The sequence below is a fragment of the Ziziphus jujuba genome, chromosome 1 (genome assembly GCF_031755915.1).
Source record: "Ziziphus jujuba cultivar Dongzao chromosome 1, ASM3175591v1".
Taxonomy (NCBI): Eukaryota; Viridiplantae; Streptophyta; class Magnoliopsida; order Rosales; family Rhamnaceae; genus Ziziphus; species Ziziphus jujuba.
In genome coordinates, this window is record NC_083379.1 from 40,639,618 (window position 1) to 40,659,623 (window position 20,006).

General features: G+C 33.7%; 4 protein-coding genes across 7 annotated transcripts; 1 reads left to right on the forward strand and 3 right to left on the reverse strand.

The window, feature by feature from the left end:
* Nucleotides 1-43: 43 nt before the first annotated feature.
* Nucleotides 44-2,585, reverse strand: LOC107434010 (ER membrane protein complex subunit 8/9 homolog). Its single transcript, XM_016045421.4, has 5 exons — nt 2,041-2,585; nt 1,731-1,877; nt 1,558-1,617; nt 517-683; nt 44-364 (listed from the first exon to the last, which is right to left on the reverse strand). Exons 1-5 carry the CDS (start codon nt 2,245-2,247, stop codon nt 334-336), a joined length of 612 nt encoding a protein of 203 aa, XP_015900907.2. The 5' UTR covers nt 2,248-2,585; the 3' UTR covers nt 44-333.
* A 1,195-nt stretch (nt 2,586-3,780) lies between these two features.
* LOC107434168 (heterogeneous nuclear ribonucleoprotein 1) lies at nt 3,781-6,803 on the reverse strand. The gene is made up of 6 exons (XM_016045598.4): nt 6,622-6,803; nt 6,326-6,366; nt 5,526-5,689; nt 5,279-5,378; nt 4,953-5,122; nt 3,781-4,676 (listed from the first exon to the last, which is right to left on the reverse strand). The coding sequence occupies exons 1-6, from the start codon at nt 6,675-6,677 to the stop codon at nt 4,161-4,163; spliced, it is 1,047 nt and encodes a 348-aa protein (XP_015901084.1). The 5' UTR covers nt 6,678-6,803; the 3' UTR covers nt 3,781-4,160.
* Nucleotides 6,804-7,278: 475 nt separating this feature from the next.
* On the reverse strand, nt 7,279-9,796 carry LOC107433749 (pentatricopeptide repeat-containing protein At3g61360-like). 4 transcript variants are annotated; one of them, XM_016045112.4, is made up of 2 exons: nt 9,558-9,796; nt 7,279-9,266 (listed from the first exon to the last, which is right to left on the reverse strand). In XM_016045112.4, the coding sequence occupies exon 2, from the start codon at nt 9,007-9,009 to the stop codon at nt 7,444-7,446; it is 1,566 nt and encodes a 521-aa protein (XP_015900598.2). In that variant the 5' UTR covers nt 9,010-9,266; nt 9,558-9,796; the 3' UTR covers nt 7,279-7,443. The 4 variants fall into 4 exon arrangements, with proteins under 4 accessions (XP_015900598.2, XP_015900583.2, XP_015900591.2 ...); XM_016045097.4 differs by having other exon boundaries at nt 7,279-9,315; XM_016045105.4 differs by having other exon boundaries at nt 7,279-9,324.
* A 2,993-nt stretch (nt 9,797-12,789) lies between these two features.
* LOC107434054 (GBF-interacting protein 1-like) lies at nt 12,790-19,812 on the forward strand. The gene is made up of 9 exons (XM_016045474.4): nt 12,790-13,006; nt 14,294-14,337; nt 14,548-14,638; nt 15,074-15,203; nt 15,389-15,930; nt 16,095-16,338; nt 16,754-17,045; nt 17,554-18,000; nt 19,022-19,812. Exons 1-9 carry the CDS (start codon nt 12,835-12,837, stop codon nt 19,310-19,312), a joined length of 2,253 nt encoding a protein of 750 aa, XP_015900960.2. The 5' UTR covers nt 12,790-12,834; the 3' UTR covers nt 19,313-19,812.
* Nucleotides 19,813-20,006: the final 194 nt, after the last annotated feature.

Sequence of the window (20,006 nt, forward strand, 5' to 3'; positions counted from 1 at the left end):
TTATCATAAACGCAATTAAAGTAAATGATGAGAACATCGAATAGGCCCAAAAATTGATCGAGTATATCCATTCGAATTCTACAACCAAAAATTGCAACTGAAATTAAAATTCTGTGGCTAAGACACTTCTCAAAGTCGAACTTTAAATGTTTAAGAATAGACAAATGACAAGTTTGATACATTCATGGGAAATGTTTCTCATGGACAAGAAAACTGATTTTGGTCGATCTGTCTCTCTGACGAGTTAAAGCCTTGTCATCTGGAATCCATACATGAGCAACTGAGTACTTTGCAACTCTTTCAGTAGCAAGAGCACTAGCAACAAGGGCGAATCTACTTGAAGAGCTCCGGATTCAGCCAATCCCTGCAAATTAGGAGGTAATTGGCAATGTAAAGTTCCAATTAGCATCATAAAACCCCATATGTCATTTAATAATATATACATAACTATATATATATATATGTATAATATATATGTATAAAAAACCAACCCAACAAAAACAGGTAAGTACTTACTTGCTAATGTCATCAAGGTGGTCATCAAAATCAACAACGTCCTGCCACTTTTCAGTTGAAATATAATCCAAAAGAACTACATTTGCTGATGGTTCCTTAAAGGTTAGCTGGTAGCTACCATCTGACCCCGCTAGCTTCCAATTTCTGGATGCATCCTTTGCATAAAGCTGTTTTAGGTAAAGGAATAAAAATAAAATTGGTTGTAAGAGAATCAAAAAGACAAATTTCCAGGAAGAATTAATTGAAAGTTGACATACATGTAACAGAAACTCCATGCACATGAAGCCTAAATGAAGAAATCTTTTACAAAAGAACAATGTAACTATTTTAGTTAAATTTCAAGAACATGAAAAAACCCAACAAATCGATCAGAAAAGGGAAGGGTCAATGAGAATGGCCTCAACCACCGTTAGGCTTTGGCAAACAATCCTATAGAGCTCAAAAAGTCTACTCAATACCAAGAAGAGAGTTGCATATTTTTAGCAAAGCCTAGTGCTAATAGGAGTAATATTAAGCAAAATAGATGCCATTGGAGAACATCTATTCAGTCCACATTATTTGGTCACGCTGAAACAGCAAAGCAATAATCAACATATCAGAAACTTCTATACATACTAACATCAAAGTTTGTGGAGGAAGTCCATTCCTAGTCAGTTTTCAAATCAAAATTGTAAACATATATTATGCTTTCATCTTTCATTTTCTTCAAAAGTCGTTGTTTTTAACGTCAATTATCTATATGTTCTGCCTGCTTTGTTTTTCACTTTATAAGGGTGTCAATTATCTATGTGTTCTGCCTGTTCTGTTTTTTACTTTATAAAATCAACGGTTGGTACTTGACAATGCAACTCTCTAACACATGGCTAATTCATGGTTTAGGTTATAGTTTCGTACCAAAGAGCAATATGAAAAAGTATAGACGAACTCTCAGACATTCACTACCAACAGAACAGAACAGAGACAGAGTTACAACCCGAATTGTAAATCTAATAATGAGTTCAAAATTGACTTAAACGTGCCCAAGGAAATCATCATACTGACCTGCATCACTGGGCTTCGATCTTTACCCTTTTGCAATGCATCAAGCTTTTTGTTGTCTAACTGAAAATCATATTTTTCAACAAAAGAAGAAGAAAAAGTCAGAACCGGTAACAAGAATAGTTTAATTATTATTTATCAGAAAAAGAAAAAAAAAATCAAAATTAAGTAGATACCAAAAGAATAGCTGCTTGAGGAAAGTAGCGAGATATGTGGTCACCAGTGTTCTTGGCCACACTACCAAGCTCGTAATCGTCAAACCTCTCATTAGCATTGAAATAGCCCACAACATTCAAACCTTTGGCAGCATAATACTCCTCTATCTGATCAAATTCACCGATTCAAGACCAAAACCCAGTTAAAAAACAGAATCCAAAATTTACACTTTTTTAAAACCAGACCCAAAATCCAAATTATACATAAAAACCACGCGCCTTTATCCAATTAAAAACCCTAGATCAAGAAATTCAAAGGTGGAGAAGTTACCAGTATAAGGGAGATCTCGAGCTGCGGGAGAAGACCGATGTGGGAGTGGAAGAGAGGGACAGAATCAGTGATCTCGACGACATCGTTCTGGGGCGAGACACGTCCGAGAAGGACTCCATTGACGGCGGAGGTCCTATGCCTGAGGGCGTGGAGGACCATCTTTATGTAAGCAGTCTGTGCGATCTCGTAGCGTAACTCGGCTCCCATGACTCAGTAAGTTCGATCCCCGGTTGCGGAATCGCCGGCCCAGACGGAGAAATTAAGAAAAAAGCCACACGGCGCCCAACAACAGTAGTCGGAGAGACAGAACGACTTGCAGATATAAACAATGTCCCACGCTCCTCCCCGTGTGTTATTTTGTGATTTTTAGCGGCGGCACATACCCTTGTTTCTCGGGAATCTAGTTAATGATCCAAGACGATGTCGTCTCGGTTGTCTGTCCGGTTAGATGCCTCCTAATTTGCTTTTGCATTCGATTTCTAATTGTTTTTGTTTAACTAACATAATAATCTTGATTACTGCCTGCCCTTATAAATCATAATTTCAAACTTTCTTACTTTTTATTTATTTAAGTAAAGGCGATGGCATTTGCATTTTTATTAAATTTAGCCCCTTTCGGTTTCAATTTTATTTATTTGGTTTTGTACATAAAACTATTTGTACAGTTTAAGAACCAATTGACAAAAATCTAAATCTCTCTTCGTAAAAATCATATACATACATATATATAAGAGAAGAAACCATATAAGAGAAAATGATCTCTTCGTACGTATATGGTAACGTTTAATTTTATATTTATAATTTCATTTTTCAATTATCTTTTTAATGAGATTTTTACTTTTTCACCATATTGGCTAATTGGCAAAAGAAAATCCAATTTTTACTATCTATAATATTAGTCGATTTCAACCAAAAGAAACTTTTCAGGGCCGCTACAAATGATCATTGTAGTAGTTTAACAATCAATCATGGATGTTTTAAGCTTTAAAAGAAATAAATAAATAAAAACATAAAATCATAAATAAAAGCCAAATGAGATAGTAATAATTCATTTCCATTCATTCTCCATAACTTTTTTTCTAAAAAAATAAAAGAAAAACCCTGCAAACTTCCTGCCTTGGTTGAACATAACAGCAGTACTGGCTATCGATGACAAAACAAAGATATACAAATATGCGTGTACATAGCCAAAATGACCCAAAAGTAAAATAGAAAACGAACAGGGGATGAAGGTAGGAGAAAAAGTAAAACTGTGAACGTTACATTTGCCAACGAAAACCATGGTTGTAGCTTGTATCAAAAATCTGGAGTATAAATACAAAAGAAGCTATTTTTGCCGCTCCATGAATACCTCATTTACCAAGAAAAAATTAATTGCCAACCTCTCTAGCAAATCGGCTACCCAGCTTGATTATATAAGTTTAAACAGTTTTTAAGTGTCCTAACGTTAGAACCCAGATTAAAAAATAAATAAATAAATACAAAACCAATAGCACTAGCAACAATTCTTAAGTGATAATGAGCCACTTCATAGCAGTAGCTCCCAACATCTTGATGCATACCAGTTCCCTGTCACTAGATTTTGGATTCATCTAATATGCTGCCCTAAACCAGAATGATAAAATCAAGCTCAAGTACCATAAAATCAAGTTATATTTTCTACCATATGCGTCAAAAACTAAACTATCATGGCAACACCAACCCAACTGTTAAATGGAAATATAATGTGCTAAGACAATATCGAAATATTCTTCATCGGACTAAATTAGATTGTAAAAAATGGCCATAAGTAACTATAGTCTGCAAAGCACACGCTATTCAAATTCAACTAGAACAGGCAACCTGTAGACACCAGATACTAGCTCAAGGCAATCTATAAAGTTTGTCTAAGCCATACAACACAAGATATAATCTAATTTGAACTCTTCTGGTCATTAAAAGCTTTCCCCCATTGCAATTATATGAAACCTCTAGCAGTTGTGAGGAAGTTCCTATCGGTGCGCGAGAAACAAAAACTAGAGGAACCTGTGTCAAACTTCTATGGCAAACTTAAGCAACAACATAAAAATGCCTTCATTACTACGTCGCATAGGGAAGCTACTGACTAGTGCTTTTCATTTCTACCTTGCGTAGGGATGGTACCGACTACTGCCACTATAGCCTCCTCTTCCATACAGCCCACCTGCTCCACCATAACTAGCACCAGGCCCAGAGTCATAACCACCACCATAGCCTGAACTGCCATATCCACCATAGCCTTCACCACCTCGACCATATCCACCTAAACTGCTTGCACCATAACCCCCACCAAAACCACCACCATATGGTCCATAGCGACTAGTATAACCAAGGGAAGATTCACCTCGATAACCACCTAAGCTACTGCTGCCAAAACTCCCATAACCACCACCAAACTCGCCACTAGCACTACCATAACCATATCCACCACCAAGCCTACTGCCAAGACCAGCAGGCGTCCTATAGGGACCTGGGCCATATCCCCCATCAAAACCTCCATACGAACCGCCAAATCCACCAAAGCCATCATTGAAAGAACGAGCCCTAGAGTTGCTACCATATGCAGGGGCAGGCGGTGGATTAGAGGCTTTCTTTGGTTCGGCTTTCTTGATCTCCACCTACAACAAAGCAACTTAGTTAACCTAGGTTCAGCTGCAATAGAACTATTGTGATAGCCCTTCCTGAGATGATCTATACCTGAAACAACCTCCACCTAAATTTAGTAACAAATCACTAAAAATGTTTCTTTTAACTAAATATCTAGAAACTAAAGAAAAATCTGCTCTTAAGAAGTATATTATTGATAAGATAGGAGAATGCAATGATGCATACTCCGTTTTGAGAAACGGTCTGTCTACATGTTGGTTTCTCACCACCGTTTTAAACAAGCTCACCTGAGTACCAGCCATATCAATCATATTTCCCTTGGATAACAATTCATCTACAACTTCTTCACTGTCAAAAATTATAAATCCAAAGCCTCGAGAGCGGTTAGTTTCATGATCTCGTATGATTTGGTGTTCCACCACCTTGCCATACTTCGCAAAGAAACTTTTGAACTCATCTGAAAAATTCAACCGGCTAATAAATAAGAAAGGATATATGGAGAGCAAGCTTTAATAAATATAAAATGCAAATAGTTCAGCTAAGACATTAAATACAAGTTGACTAACTTTCAAAACTGAAAACACAACAAAACAACACCATGTGAAAGCCCCACCTTCGGTGCATGATGATGGAATCCCACCAACGAAAATCTTCTTTGTTTTAAAATCCTTTGATTGGCCTTGGCCTTTAGGGATGGTTCTCTTAATCTCAACCTGCTCAAATGCCAATAAGTTAGCAATGACACAGGTGAACCAAGATATAACATACTGGAAGTACTTGAATTTTCAATAAAATACCAAACCCTCAATTTTTAGGGACACAATCAGTAAATGAAGCTTAGGAATGGTGAGATGCTTTACTTGTTTTCCGTTTATAACATGGGTGTCCTCAATAACCTTGTCAACAACTGAAGGATCAGCATAAGTGATAAAACCAAAACCCCTGGGCTGACCCGTGAAACGATCTTTCATAATGACCGAGTCCACTATCTCTCCATATTTCCCAAAGTGCTTGTTAAATGTAGCTAGGGCCAATAAAAACAGAGTAAAAAGCACCAATTAGCAATGGAACCATTCCCTTATATGAAATTAAAAATGCATGTAAATAAACTATATAACTTAACTAGTATTACATTCAAACTTTAGTAAAATGGCACCCACAATTACACTAGAACCCACTTTTTATCTCATCGTTATTTCAATGTCAACCCAATAAAACGAGAAAAAAAATATCTTATAGGACCACTTCACTCAAAAGAAGAAAAAAAAAAAAAATCATTAATCATAAGAAGAATAGTTCCCATTAATATTAGTCAACCTAAAGTATAGTTTTTGAATTAAAAAAGCTCCCGTAGAAGAGTAGGCAAGCAGTTTTGAGCACATTTATAATAAAAAGTGTCTAACCTATTTGACATTTAAAGTTCCTATAAATTCTGAATTCACCGAAAATGTTTTATTTAGTGAGTTGCTATGTTCACAACAATATTGAACGAGCGATTTACGCGGTACTCACTAAGAAAACTATCCCTTTATAACTCAATACTTTCGCAGGTGCATAATTTGAACAACAAAAGCGTTCCTAAATCCTTGCAGCAAAAAAATTCTCAAAAATCTATTTTTCTATAAAATAAATAAATAAGCGAAAAAAGAAAATGACTCACCGTAATTCGTATCTTTCGCCAACCCTCCAATGAAAATCTTTCTGCGCTTGGAAAAGCAAAGAAACAAAATAAAAAATTGCAAAAAACACAATCCACACTTCGAAACAAATAGCAACCCAAGTTTGTTCAGCTTGAAAAAAAAAAGAAAAGAAAGAAACCTAAATCGAGCTAGTACCCAAAAAATTCCAATTTTATTCAGTTTTATTTCCTCACAAAAAAAAAAAAAACAATTTTTTGGATAAAGCAAAACGAACAAAAAGTAAATCGAAAGCAAGAGAAACAGAGAAATTACGAACCCGGGGCTAGCTCCATCGCCTGTATGAGGATTATCGTTCTTCGATTTCGAACCCATATATCTATTTAGTTTTGGATTTTCTTCGATAAAGCGAACGAGTATTGTTGGAGATCGATAAGTGGGGGTCGCAGAGAGAGAAGAGACAGAACAGAGAATGAAGGTTAGGGTTTTGGGCGAATATGAGTGGAGGAGAATATGAAAAATAGATATTTTGTATTTCACGAATTGTCAAAACTGCCACTAATCTATATCGAAAATAACCACCTATGTCCATAGACTTCCCACGCGCACCACTGTGAAGTTGGATAACCAAGGATTTTCCTACGGGGCTTTTCTTGTAAATTAACTCCAAGAATTAATTTTATATACTCAATTTAGGTTTTTTTTTTTTTTTTTTTTTTTAAAGAATAAACATATTATTTCAAAAAAAAAGAAAAAAGAAAAGAATAAACATAAAATTACATGTTTATCAATAAAAAAAAAAAAAACAAAACAAAAAAAAACATACTTTGATAGGGCTTGGCTTTTAAAGCAACACAACATTAAGCAACTTTTTAATATTTATTCACGCGCATTCATTACAAAATATTGCATGCGACAATAAAAGCGAGATCAAAGCAAAAAAATAAAAATAAAAGATAGAATAATACAACAAATATAAAAAATATTATGACATTTTTTATTATTTATATACTAAATACAAGACTATACACACAAAATTTCAATAAAAATCCTATCATCATTTAAGAACTCATCTGGTGACGTTGCCATTGTTGGAAAAATCCTCCATATCACAATCTTCATTCATTTCCAATGAGTTCCCTCATGTAGAAAGAGGGATATTTACAAAATTGCCTCTTAATGGAGGTAAATATGTGTGCAATTTCTTGGTCATCTCCTGTAGCCTTCTTAACTTATCTATCTCACCCTCCTTCAGCAAAAACCCCTCCAACATCCGAAATGCAGCTTCACTTATATACCTCCCTCTCTCCAACATCTGCTTGGAGCATTCAAAAGCTTCTATCACCGACCCTCTTGAGCACAGCGCTGTCAATAACAAGTCCAATGCATGACCATGAGGACAGCATCCTTTCTCCACCAGGTATCCCCATAAATGTAGACCCAAATCGACCCGACAATTTTGACAGAAATATTTCATTAACATCACTGCTGTTCGTGTTTTAGGCACAAAATTCCTTTCAACCATTTTGTAATAAAGCTGAGAAACACTCTCAAAGCCGGCTGTCCTCATTAACCCAAAAAACATGGTGTGATAGGCCACAGAATCATAATCTATGCATTTCTTTTCCATCTCATTCATTAAGGCAACTGCCGACTCCACATCTTTACACCTGAAAAATGAACTCATCAAAGCATTATAAGCCCCAGTATCAGGATTTAAATTTCTCAAAGAAATCTCTTCAAATAATTGTCGAGCCTTAATCGGATTTCGAGCAACCCCTGCTCCATGAATCAAAGTAGTGATTGTTTCTAGAGTAGGCAACAGATTTGCTCGTTCCATTTCTTCAAGAAGTCTTAAACCATCGCCAAAACAACCCCTCTTGCAGTAAGCATCGATTCTGATGTTATAAGTTACAATATTTGGTTCAAAACCTCTTCTAACCATCTCATGATAGAAAAGTTCTACTGCAGTAATATCTCCTGTTTCCTTAAATCCTAAAAGCAAGATATTCATGGTCTTTGTATCAGGGGAAAATCGAGAATGCATCTTTTGGAACACGGATCGTGCCTCCTTCATCTGTCTCTGAGTGCAAAATGCCTGAAGAAGTACATTAAACTCATTGATACCAAATTTCCGCCCAACAAAAATATCATTCTCCATCTTTTCAAATGCTTCAAGTGTAGATTCATAAGATTGAAACTTTGAAATCTTTGACAGCATGATACTCATTGATTTAAGCGTAAGCAATGAAGGATGTGTGCTTCTGATTCTCTCCATCAACCACCAAGCCCTATCAAAATAGCGCATCCTTGTGAGAATGTGCAGTGTCTTCTCAAAAGCATCTGAACTAGGACTGAACTGAGAATGGTCGAGAGAAAATTTGAAGAATTCAAGGGCCTTAAGACCATTAGAATGGGCTGCAAAGAGGCGACCAAGAACACTCTCAACAAAGATGGTGGAAAGGGCAGATGGTGGGATATTCCGGAGAAGAGTGCTTTGAAGTGGTTGATCAGGAAAGGGATGGTCATTAATAACTCTAACAATCCTTTCAATTTTGTTTTTAGTTTCCGAAGATTGATGCGATCGGCTAAATGATCTAACAGGAACACTGAAACTTGATGGGGGCTTATGAGGGATTTGAGTAAGCTGATTAAACCTCTTCAATCTCAACCAAAGAAGCATTCCCTCTTCAAGGATGCTAGACATTAAGTACAACTACGGAGGCAATTCCAAAACTTCCATTAGAACTGACAGGGCCACATTGATACCAGCATCCTGATGATCATCAAAAGCATACAAAATTTACATACATTGAGTAATTCTAAAACAACAATTCCATTAGTACTGGATTTAAGATTGGAACACAATTCCGGCCAATTGAAATTTTATTTTGCTTCTTTTTTTGGAGGAAGACAGTCATTGAGCCTTCTGCTGCCGCTCCTTTGGGCCGTTTTTCTTATTAACTGCCATTGCAACCATGATAGCCGTGGGAAAAAAGATCAAACAACTGGCCTGCATTAGCTTCATAGCCCAATAAGCAACCGAAGAACAAAAAATAAAAAATAAAAAATAAAATCTAAATTTTAAATTAATATTCCAATTATGTCGTACCCAAAAAAGGAACAATCATCAGCTAAAGCCCTTATTTTGAAAACATGAAAATGAAAAAAAAATTAAAAAAATTAAAAAAGCGAAATTCGCGAAACGAGTAAAGCCTAACTTGTTAAACCAAGAATAAAGAAAAGTAAAGGTACCTGGACTTGCAGGTGAGGGTGGTTGATATGTAGGGTTTAAGGGTTCTTCGTGGTCGGCTAGGGTTTAAGTTTTGCAGTTGGAGAAGACGACCTGTCTAAATTAGAAGGTGACCAATAAACACCTGATGAAAAACTGAATACACCTCTTTTTAGCGTTAAGGTTATTAAAAGATACAAATCATAAAACCAAATGAGCCTTCTTGTTTTTTTTTCCCCCTGAAATTTCAAAAAAGAATAATTATTTTCACCAAAAAATTAATAATAAATAGCTGATATGAAATAACTTTTGCCAAAATAAATATCTATATACATATATATACACATAAATAATATATGAAATAACTTTTATTTTTGAGAATCTAATTCTCTTTGCTTTTATTAGGGAATACATATAACTAATACTATTTTATATAAACAACCTTCATAGAAGCAACCCAGTAATTAAAATTAAAATTTTTGGACAATAATTTTATTTCAAACTCTTTATTGTTAAACAAAATTAACTTGGTTAGTGTACCATTTATATTTGCACTTTGAAGATTGGGGACTAAAACACTCAAATGAAATTTATAAAAATTAAAAAACAAAATAAAATAAAATAAAATAAAAAAGCCTTACATATAAGCCTGGCCACTATGCAGCAAATGCATCCAATTTATTTTGAACGTAACTTCAATCTTTTGCGTACACTCATTGTCCTGTAATATCAAATTACACACAACCATCTCAACAAAAAATAAAATAAAATAATTACAAAATATATAAACGACAATTTTATTTTAGTACCTTCAACATTCATAAATTTGTGACTTAGATTCTTGAATTTTAAAAGTTGTTACTTAGGTCCTCAATTTATAATATGTTGCAAATAGAATAATATTTAACTTTTGATTAAGAAGCCAATGCATTCTAATACTTTTAAATTTCAAGCTACATAATTTAATATTATTTAATTTGAAATTGAATACAACTTTGATATCATTTATGTAATATGCACATAAAACTATTATTAAACCATATTAGTTAAAACTACAATTAGATTCAAATTTTAATAAATTGTAAATTGAGGACTTAATTTGTATTTTTAAAAATCAAAAACTTAAAATTGTGAAATTTAAAAAAATTTAAAAATATCAAAATGTAATAAAACTAAAAAAATTACTTTATAATTTTTAATTAAAAAAAATATTAGAATTCAAAACTTCTAATTAGGAAAATAGTGGAAATCTTGCTCTGTTATTATTATTTAAAAAATTTCCTTGAGTCAAATTATAATTTACAGATATTTAAACTATTTGACATAGTTTTTAATAGCAAACTATTGAAGGGGCACTCAAAAATTAGATATCTCTATTATTATTTATTAAATGATATATGTTAAGTTGTTATTAGTTTAAATAAGAATATTAGTTATTAAATGATTTATGTTAAGTTATTATTAGTTTACATATTTATATAATTTAAATAAGAATAGATTAAATTTTAAATGAAAAAAATAAATTAAAAAAAAAAACAAATTAAATATTATTACATTATTTTTATTTTATTTTTCAATAAATTTTGTGAATATCTTTGTAAATTTAGCATTTTTTAATTATTCAAATGTATGATGATCAAACTTTAAGTTAAAAAATAATCAAAGAAATTAATTGCACAAAAACAAAAACTTAACTAAAGAGTCCGAATATGGAAATAAAAGTATTCAAACCCAAATAACTTTCACATTGAAAAATTGACATATATATGTAGTTTATTTGTCTGACGGCGAGTTGATGAGGGAGGAACTTTCTTATTAGGATGATATCCCATTGGTACCCAACAACTTTTCTTCGTTTTTCTATTTTACAAGTATTTGTACATAAAGTTATACCTAAAAATCAAAGAGACAATTTCTTATTGCTTTTTCTCATTATGATAAATCTTTGGAATTTTATTACTTCTACTTCTAGTGCATACATTGAGATGTATAATTGCACCAAGTCCTGCCATTTATAGCCATGACATTGAGCACTAAAAAAGAGTAGGACATGTTTATAGATAGACTTCCTATTTGTTCCATTAAATTTATAAATCACACACATTTTAAGTGGGAACAGTGAACTTGTGTTATTGTACTGATTTCTTTATTTAGGAAGACACAAATACAGAATGTAAACAAATATACATAGAATTTCCCCAAAAATAAAAATAAAAATATATATTATTATGTTTATCAAAATATTGAACAAATACCAGCTTTACACCTAAAAAAAGAGGTGCACTTGAAATTTTCAGTGTAACAACTTGTTACACTATTTGATCCAATCGCTACTAGCCTTGCTTTTGATATTAATTGCAAACTTTGTCATATAGATATTGTCTGCATTAATAAAATATCTGTCTAAGTGAATGATCTGCCAAATTAACATTTGATTATATGAGCCAAATATAAAAATGAACTATTTTTAATAAAATAAAACTAGGATATTAATACACTATAATCTCGTATTGAATACAATAAGTTTATCTAATTTCTTAGGTTATAAAATTGACTGGTGATATTTTCAAAACTTAAAAAGACAAAGATGAAATCTATAGGATATGTATAATTTCTAACCTGTATATATATATATATATACATATGCATGCATATATATATATTGATAGCTGGAAAATTATTTATAAGATAAAATCAATTAAAAAACTTTAACATAAAACATCAAAAGCAACCAAAAAATAAAATAAAAATTACCTTTTATTTAGATAATGCTATTAACCAAAAAGGGAAAAAGAAGAAGAAGAAAAATGCTAGGCAAGGTGCACCTGCAGTTATGAACGTCCTTGGTAATATTATTAAATCCCAATCGGGTCTATTTTCATCAAACCCTTTCCATATACAACCTCAAATTATTGCTTATTATCGTTTTCATAATTATTATTATTGTTCAATTTCACCAAAACCCCAAAAAGCAAAATCAAAATAAATAAGTAAAAAAAAAAAAAAAAATCCCTCTCAAGTAATATTTACACAAACCCCTGCAGTGCAATATTATAATATATATATATATATATATAAATTTTTGCTTAAAATATAATATAAAATTATACACATATAATATAGGTATATATATATACATTTATTTTTGGTAATAATATAGTATATATTTGTACATTTAATTTGTCTATTATTATTATTATTTTTGGTTTGGTTGTGACTTATGAAGGTGTGTATAAATAATTCAATACTGTTTCCATTCACGAATTCATAACATATCACTCTCTCTTTTCCTCGTAGAACATGAGCAGCGGCGTTGGGGGGTCTAGGGTTTCGATCCCTAGCAATGTTCGGAAAACGATCCAAGACATAAGAGAGATCACTGGCAAGCAGCACAGCGACGATGAAATCTACGCTGTACTTAAGGAGTGTTCCATGGATCCCAACGAGACCGCCCAAAAGCTCCTCTATTTAGGTATTATTATTATTTTCTTTTATATGCCGACTCTTTCTTTATTTGCATGAGAGTTCTTGTTTTTCTGGGTCTTCTTGGCTCTTGCTCCTTTTTGAGTTTTTATTTATTTTTATTTGGGGTAGTGGTTTTGGGTCCCGTGATCGATGGGTTTTCCTGGGTTTTGATTGTTTTTGAATGGATTGTTCTTGGGTGCTGAGAAAATAGTGATAAAAAGAAGAGAGAAATGGGAAAACTTTGGGGTCAAGTTAAGCAAAGTAGGAGTTTTTGTGTTATTAGGTAGAAGCTTTCTGGGTTTGGTTGCTGGGTAGGAAATTTTTTTATTTATTTTTCCCTTGAATATATATATATATATATATATATATATATATATATATATATTGTTTTGAATGCATTGGGCTCAAAGTCCAACCAACTGAGCTAAGATAAAAGCTAAACTTGGTTGGAAAATTTAGTGGCATATCCTGCACCCAAAAAAAGAAAAATATATTCCTTTTTTTGGGTTCAAGTTGACAAAGAATCGAAATTTCAGTTATTTTTATATTTCTTTTCACCTTTATCCTCATTAACCAATCATGGAACTAAGAAAGTTAGAAATAGTCGATTTGATATTATAAAATTTTTGCTTTCTGTCAGATTCCTCTTGTCGACGAAGTTAAATTATCTATTTTAAACGCAGTATGGGCATTCTTTGTTGATATTCTTTTAAACGGATTATAGCTTCTATTTAATATATTATATAATGAATTTATTTATTGGTTTTCTGAGTTTTATTTTTTATTTTTCCCTTTTCTTGGTTGTTCTTGCAACATATTGAAGCTTTAAACTTTCAAATGATAGATGGTATCTTTATCAAGAAATATAGCCAAGTTTTGTTAGGGCATGCTTGTTTCTAAACTCACTCAATTGCTATTAAAATTTGCCATGTGCTGAGAATATTTAATCTATTCTTAAGCTTATAGTTGTTTTGTGATAACTAATTTGTTGTCCAGCAATATGCCACATATATGTTGGTTTTCTATAGTTATTTTACCCCCTAATTTTGATTTTTCTGCTTTGGTCAGTTTGCTGTATTTTCCATTCATTCAAATGTTTGGTATCCAATATTATCTTGGTCAGAAGAATAAAGATTATATTTTATGTGTAAGCTGTGTAATTTTTATTTATGTCAACTCATTGCAAATTCCCTTCCCCTTCAATGTCATGCAGAAGTTGATATGAATATAACATGTCAGATTCATCTGCATTTATCTTGTTTCTGAAAATCTTTATTTGGTTGGCACTTGGCAGATACATTTCACGAGGTTAAAAGGAGACGTGATCGGAGAAAAGAGGTAAAAAGTCTTCACTATTTGTATTAGCTGACTGAGGCTTTGGGAATTCATTGAGAGGGTTATCCTATACTGTATACTGTGTTTGAAGCACATTGGATGAGTGATTCAATATGCTGCTTACTGCTGTTGAATACATTGCATCTTTTCAGCTCACTAGAGCCGAGTGAATAAATTATTTTTTTTAATAATCTAATGCTTTAACAACTGCAGAATTTGAACAGCAAAGTATCTGAAGAGAGGTCAAATACTGGCACGCAGAGGAGAGTTGCTAGGGGTGGTGGTCAAGGAAATTATGCTTCTGGTAAATCTTAACTTTTGATCAAACTTTGAAGTCATGTCTTTCTCAAAGCTATTTTCCTGTTCTAATCTCAATGCCAGTTTTTCAAATTTAAATGTGGTTATACTGAGATCATCTTTCTATGTTTTGGCCAAAATGGTCAGTTCTTTTCATTATAATGTTTCTACCATTTCTAACCCACAAATGGGGAATGAAATAGAGAATTTGTCAGATTACATTTTGATCTGATGTATGATGTATTTGTTTGATCTAAAGCATGTTTTTGGTTGAAGTCTGGTCTGCTTATCTATTTGCAGATTTAAGAATTGCTTATTTCTTTTTATGCGGTTCCTGTGACGATTACAATCTGGAATTTCTTAAGATTTCTTCTTACGTTTTTGCATGGTTGATTTTCAATATTTAGCTTTATCAGTATCTTCGTCTTACAAATGATTTTAGATGTTGGTGGTGGGAAGCATTCTGCTCGCAAAGAAAATGGAGTTAATCACATTGCAGATAGAGGTTCTGTATCCTCTTCGTTTCCAGTTTCACAGAAAACAAAAAATAATGCAGCACCGCAAGTCTCAAAGTAATTTTTCTTTCTTCATGTGTTATAGTTTTTATATCTATACAGGATTCTTTCACACTGAAACTAGTTTCGGTATAAATCATTAATAAAACTGGATTTGTTTGTACCTGTTTTAACTCAAAAGTTCCTATTTTTCCCAGAATTTGTTTGTACCCGTTCAACTAATGAATTCCTATTTTTAACAGAACGTCAACTGGCATGGCTAATGGCCCCACAAAACTACCCAATGGGACTTCTGAAGGTTATGCTTCCAAAGTCTCAATGGGTCCCAAAAGCTCGGTCGTTGATGCAAACAAATTGGCAGCTTCAGCTCCTCAGCCTGCCACTGTTGCTGCCTCTACCCATTCCTCTGGTTCAGTAGAAGCTGAAAGAGGAAAGTCCCCTTCAAAAGTTGATCTACTTGATTCTTCTACACCAGCACCTGTATCTGGTGTTTATACCCCAGCTTCAGATACTATATTGGCACCTTCTTTTCCAGGGCATTCTGTTAGTGCAAGTACAAATGTAGATGAAGCAGGAAGCCAATGGGTGGCTGCCGAGCTAAATGATAAACATGGAAACGAAACTGTTTCCAATGCCATTGACTTGCGGTTGTCAATGACGGGAACAACAGTTCCTGGTGCTGCAAATTCTATTCACAATGAAAATACTCCTAGCAAATCAAAAGCATTTGAGCAGGATCAAATCTCTGACATTTCAGAACCTCTTTCTTTACCAACCCATGAAGGTAACTGATCTATGATGCCTCATTCCAATACTAATAATCTGTCACCTTGAGAGTCTCATATCCTCTCATGGAGTTTTCTTTCTCAATATTACTGATATTGGTGCTTGATATCAATTTTTATCTGTGTCAAAATTGTTTTAACTCTACTTATGTTTATGTAACAGTTGTGACATCAGAAAGTGAAGCTATTTCGGTTGAAGCACCTGAATCTGGGGTTTCTAACGGGCAACATGTTACATTTCCAAATCATTTTCAAGTCCCAGAAACTTTGAAGAATGGATTGACTTTTGGAAGCTTTGATGCTAATTTTCAGCTGAAAGGGGACTCAGTCAATGTTGGTGCAGATATTACAGGTGCTGCTGAGTCTTCTCAGGATAGTGGTGAACCTTCTAATGAACCTTCTACTAGGTTGGTGAACTCTATGTTAGCAGCATGTTTAAATGGTTCCATGTGCATATGTTGTTACTTGTGACTACAGCAAATGAGAAAGTATCAGTCTTGAGGATATTTGTTGGTTTATATTTACTTCAGAAGTTGTTGCGTGTTTTTGGTGTGTATTGTATATATATTTTGAACACAATTCTTTGTGTATCTCAAAAGGAAAAGAATGCTTAGATTGTTGTGGTAGTGTTGAAAAGCCATTCTGTTTGTGAGCATGAGATTTTAAATGTCTATAAAACTGCAACTGTGCTCTTCTAGGCAAGAATAAAATTTAATCTGTGTATTATCTTATAACTCATGAAATCGGACCTTTGTATAATGTTAAGTACTTCTCTTGAGTACTTTTAGTGACCATTGCTTCTTCTAATTTTACTTTTTTTAGCAATGAAAATGCATCTTCAACTGTGCAAGGAGATTATCCTCATCATTCGCAATCTTTGCCTCATGTGCTTGAAAATCTACCACCTTCAGAGGGAAATATCTCTTCAAATACAGACTCCAAAAATGAACAGTCAAAGCAGGATGTGCAGTTCCCTCTAGTGCCTCAGAACTCAGCTGTCTTAAATGGGCCAAACTATGGTCTTGGTATCATGTCTCACATGGCTGGGAACCAGCCTGTTCAATTTGAAGGACATGACCAACAGGTGCAGGAGACTCGTGTTTCAAACTTAGCTGTAAGCTGTTCAATCCTGTTGCTCTTTATGAATTTTGGTTTGTTATTTTGGTTCACACTATTTAGGTTTGTTTGTTTTGTTTTTTGTTTGGTCTTGGTAAATGTTGGGGCGCTCTTTGATCTTTTAAATTCTCCATCTGTTGTAAATGTGGTCTATTTCCTTTCAGGGTTTAAGACAGTAATTTTGAAGTTATAGGACTTGTTTCATGTTTTGAGTGTTTTGGACTTTGTTTCATAGCCAAATAATTGGCAGATCTATCCCTTGATTCTCCATACCCTTGGTCTCAGCTACTATTATTATTATAGTAAAATTGGTATTGCTATTGCATTTTCCTGGGATGAGAAGAATCTCTTCTGCAATATTCTTGAGTTTGTTGTTTTGTGAATCATAATATTTTCAATTTTTTTCTTGCTGCTGATCCATAAATTTATTATGTTCTGTTGTCATTGCATTTGCTCATTTATTTGTTCAAATTGATATTCTACTTAATTTGTGTGTCTTCTTGTAGAGCGGGAACTCTCAGTCTCTGTCCAGTGCTAATCCTGCTCTACCTGCACCAAGCTCGATAGCTATGACTCCACAGTCGGTTCCTCTATTCCGACAGACTTATCCTAACTACTTTCCATATCCATTCATATCTCCATTTTACATGCCACCCCCGATGCACCAATTCTTGAGCCACAATGGATTTACTCCACAGCCTTCAACTGGAAACATGTTTCTACCGCCAGCAGCTGCTGCATCTGCTGGAGTCAAATTTCCTGTTCAACAATTCAAGTCGGGAAGCAATGCTGGAAATCCAACTCATATTGGCATTCAATCTGGTAGTTCATTTATCACTGCTCCTGTTGGGTATGCTCCTGGTACAGCAGTTACATCTGGAAGCTCCATAGGTAATGAAGATCTTTTGGCATCTCAATTGAAGGAAAATCAGATCTACACCACAGGGCAACTGGTTAGTTTACTAATTTGCAAATGATATTTACACTTGGCATGCTAATCTATTGTACAACCATGGTTTTTAATGCGTGTATCATATCGTAAAAAAATGTATCGTGTATCGTAAGATACGGTTTAATATTATAACATAATATAAATATATATATATATATATATAAATTTTTTTAAAAAGTTCTTAACATATCATATAAATATAAAGAAGTAATAATTTAAATGATATAATCAATAAGCAAGAAAGAGACAATAATCAAGCCTCAAGGAAATTTCGGAACAGATAGAATTTAATAATATTATAATAATACCCCACCTCGTACCCACATGGGCACATCCGAAATTTAAAAGGCAGTAAATACAGAACAGTAAATAGGCATTGAGGGAGAAAACGAGGTTGCATAATTCTTTTCATCTTGGCAAAAGTGGAAAACAGAGGAAATAGAAGAGAAAGGGTAAGTATGGGTATCTTAAACAAACAGAAACCACTGGAAAAAGTGAAGAAGAAACAAGGAAAGAAATAAGAGAAATTAAACCATTGTTGCTGTTGGTAGTGATTTTCTGGTGATTCAGTGATTTCTGTGTGTGATTGTCTCCTATTCTTAACTAGAATATTGAAAATTGTAGTTTTTGGTTGATTGAGATCACTTAGCCATAAAGTGTTTTGTTGGTTGCCGGATTAAGCTCTCTCTCTCTCTCTCTTAATTTTCTGTATCGTCTGTTTCATGTATCGGTCGTATTGGAGATGTAACATTCCTGTATTGTTCTGATACAGTGAAATTTTTGATACGGCATATGGTATGTATCGATTTTACTTCGAGACAATATGTATTGTGTATTGTTAGATACTGATAACTGTGTGTACAACATCTAATCCCCATTAGGTGTTTCCAGATCTAATAGGTTGTAAACTTGATATTTGCGTCACTGCATTGTTTATTTTCTGCCTTTTGTCCTTGTTAACTAAAAATTCTTGGATTACTACAATAGTTATGAGAGGTGATTTCTGGTCATTTTTTTGGTAGACCGAAGGTTCAGGTGTCTGGATCCATGCTCCAGGTCAAGACATGCCCAGCTTGCAGGTCAATTCTCTGTACAACCTCCCTCCACAGGGACAACATCTCACCTTTTCTCCTGGACAGGCTGGTCACGGCACTTTCCCGGGAATTTATCAACCTGGACATGCCATGACCGCTCCTTCAGCACTTCTTCAACAGTCTCAAGCTGTGGCCGGAGCTGTTGAAGCCATAGGACCCCCATCTGGTACTTATCAGCAGCCTCAACATGCACAAATAAACTGGAATACTTCTTTCTGATCGGCAAGAATTTCTTTTGGATGCCACAACGTATTAATGAACCACATATGGTTGTGGATGAAAGATAAAATTTGGGATTTCGATGTGCTGGCCTGATCTTGAGTGTAAATATGGAATGCGGCCGTGAAAATTTTTTTTGATTAAATCTTTATGTGGGGGATATTGGACGTTCTCTCCAATTTAAAAGGAAAAAAACAATTGAGGGGGGATAAAGTTAGGGGATTTTCCTTGCAGCTTTTTATGTTGTGGCTTTTCTCCTTATCCATTTTCTAGTTATTATTATTAATTTTTTTTTTTGGTCAGATGGATAGTGATCAACTTAGCTTTTTTAAACTTAGTAATTCCTTAAGATATTGTTATAGGAAATGAAGAGGAGAACAATAGAGGAGGTGGGATTTTCCAATTTTTCCTTTTTCTGATATCTCACCTGTATATTTTGAATAGCAACAATGTTGAATTATACGGTTGTAATTGATATATGAGAATTTGCACTTTTTTGATTTTCTGTTCCACTCATATGGTTTTTGCCCTTGGATTATCATTAGTATCTAATATTTGTGTTCCTAAATTCCAATAGCTAAAAAAGGTCAATGTTTTGACAACAAAGAAAACAAATATTTTGTTGCTTTGCAGTTAAGGAAGAAGAATGTTTTCGCCAAAAGAGAAACGATTTTTGGTTTCTTCGCAGCTAAGA

Excerpts from the sequence above, each read along its gene's own strand:
- LOC107433749 (XM_016045112.4), bottom strand. The coding sequence starts at position 9,009 with ATGTCTAGCATCCTTGAAGAGGGAATGCTTCTTTGGTTGAGATTGAAG.
- LOC107434010 (XM_016045421.4), bottom strand. The coding sequence starts at position 2,247 with ATGGGAGCCGAGTTACGCTACGAGATCGCACAGACTGCTTACATAAAG. Across the intron at positions 684-1,557 it reads ATCGAAGCCCAGTGATGCAG|CTTTATGCAAAGGATGCATC; the intron begins GTCAGTATGATG and ends TACCTAAAACAG. Across the intron at positions 365-516 it reads CACCTTGATGACATTAGCAA|GGATTGGCTGAATCCGGAGC; the intron begins GTAAGTACTTAC and ends CCTAATTTGCAG.
- LOC107434168 (XM_016045598.4), bottom strand. The coding sequence starts at position 6,677 with ATGGGTTCGAAATCGAAGAACGATAATCCTCATACAGGCGATGGAGCT. Across the intron at positions 6,367-6,621 it reads GGCGATGGAGCTAGCCCCGG|AAAGATTTTCATTGGAGGGT; the intron begins GTTCGTAATTTC and ends TTCCAAGCGCAG. Across the intron at positions 5,379-5,525 it reads ATGTTATAAACGGAAAACAA|GTTGAGATTAAGAGAACCAT; the intron begins GTAAAGCATCTC and ends GCATTTGAGCAG.
- LOC107434054 (XM_016045474.4), top strand. The coding sequence starts at position 12,835 with ATGAGCAGCGGCGTTGGGGGGTCTAGGGTTTCGATCCCTAGCAATGTT. Across the intron at positions 13,007-14,293 it reads CCAAAAGCTCCTCTATTTAG|ATACATTTCACGAGGTTAAA; the intron begins GTATTATTATTA and ends GGCACTTGGCAG. Across the intron at positions 17,046-17,553 it reads CTCGTGTTTCAAACTTAGCT|AGCGGGAACTCTCAGTCTCT; the intron begins GTAAGCTGTTCA and ends GTCTTCTTGTAG.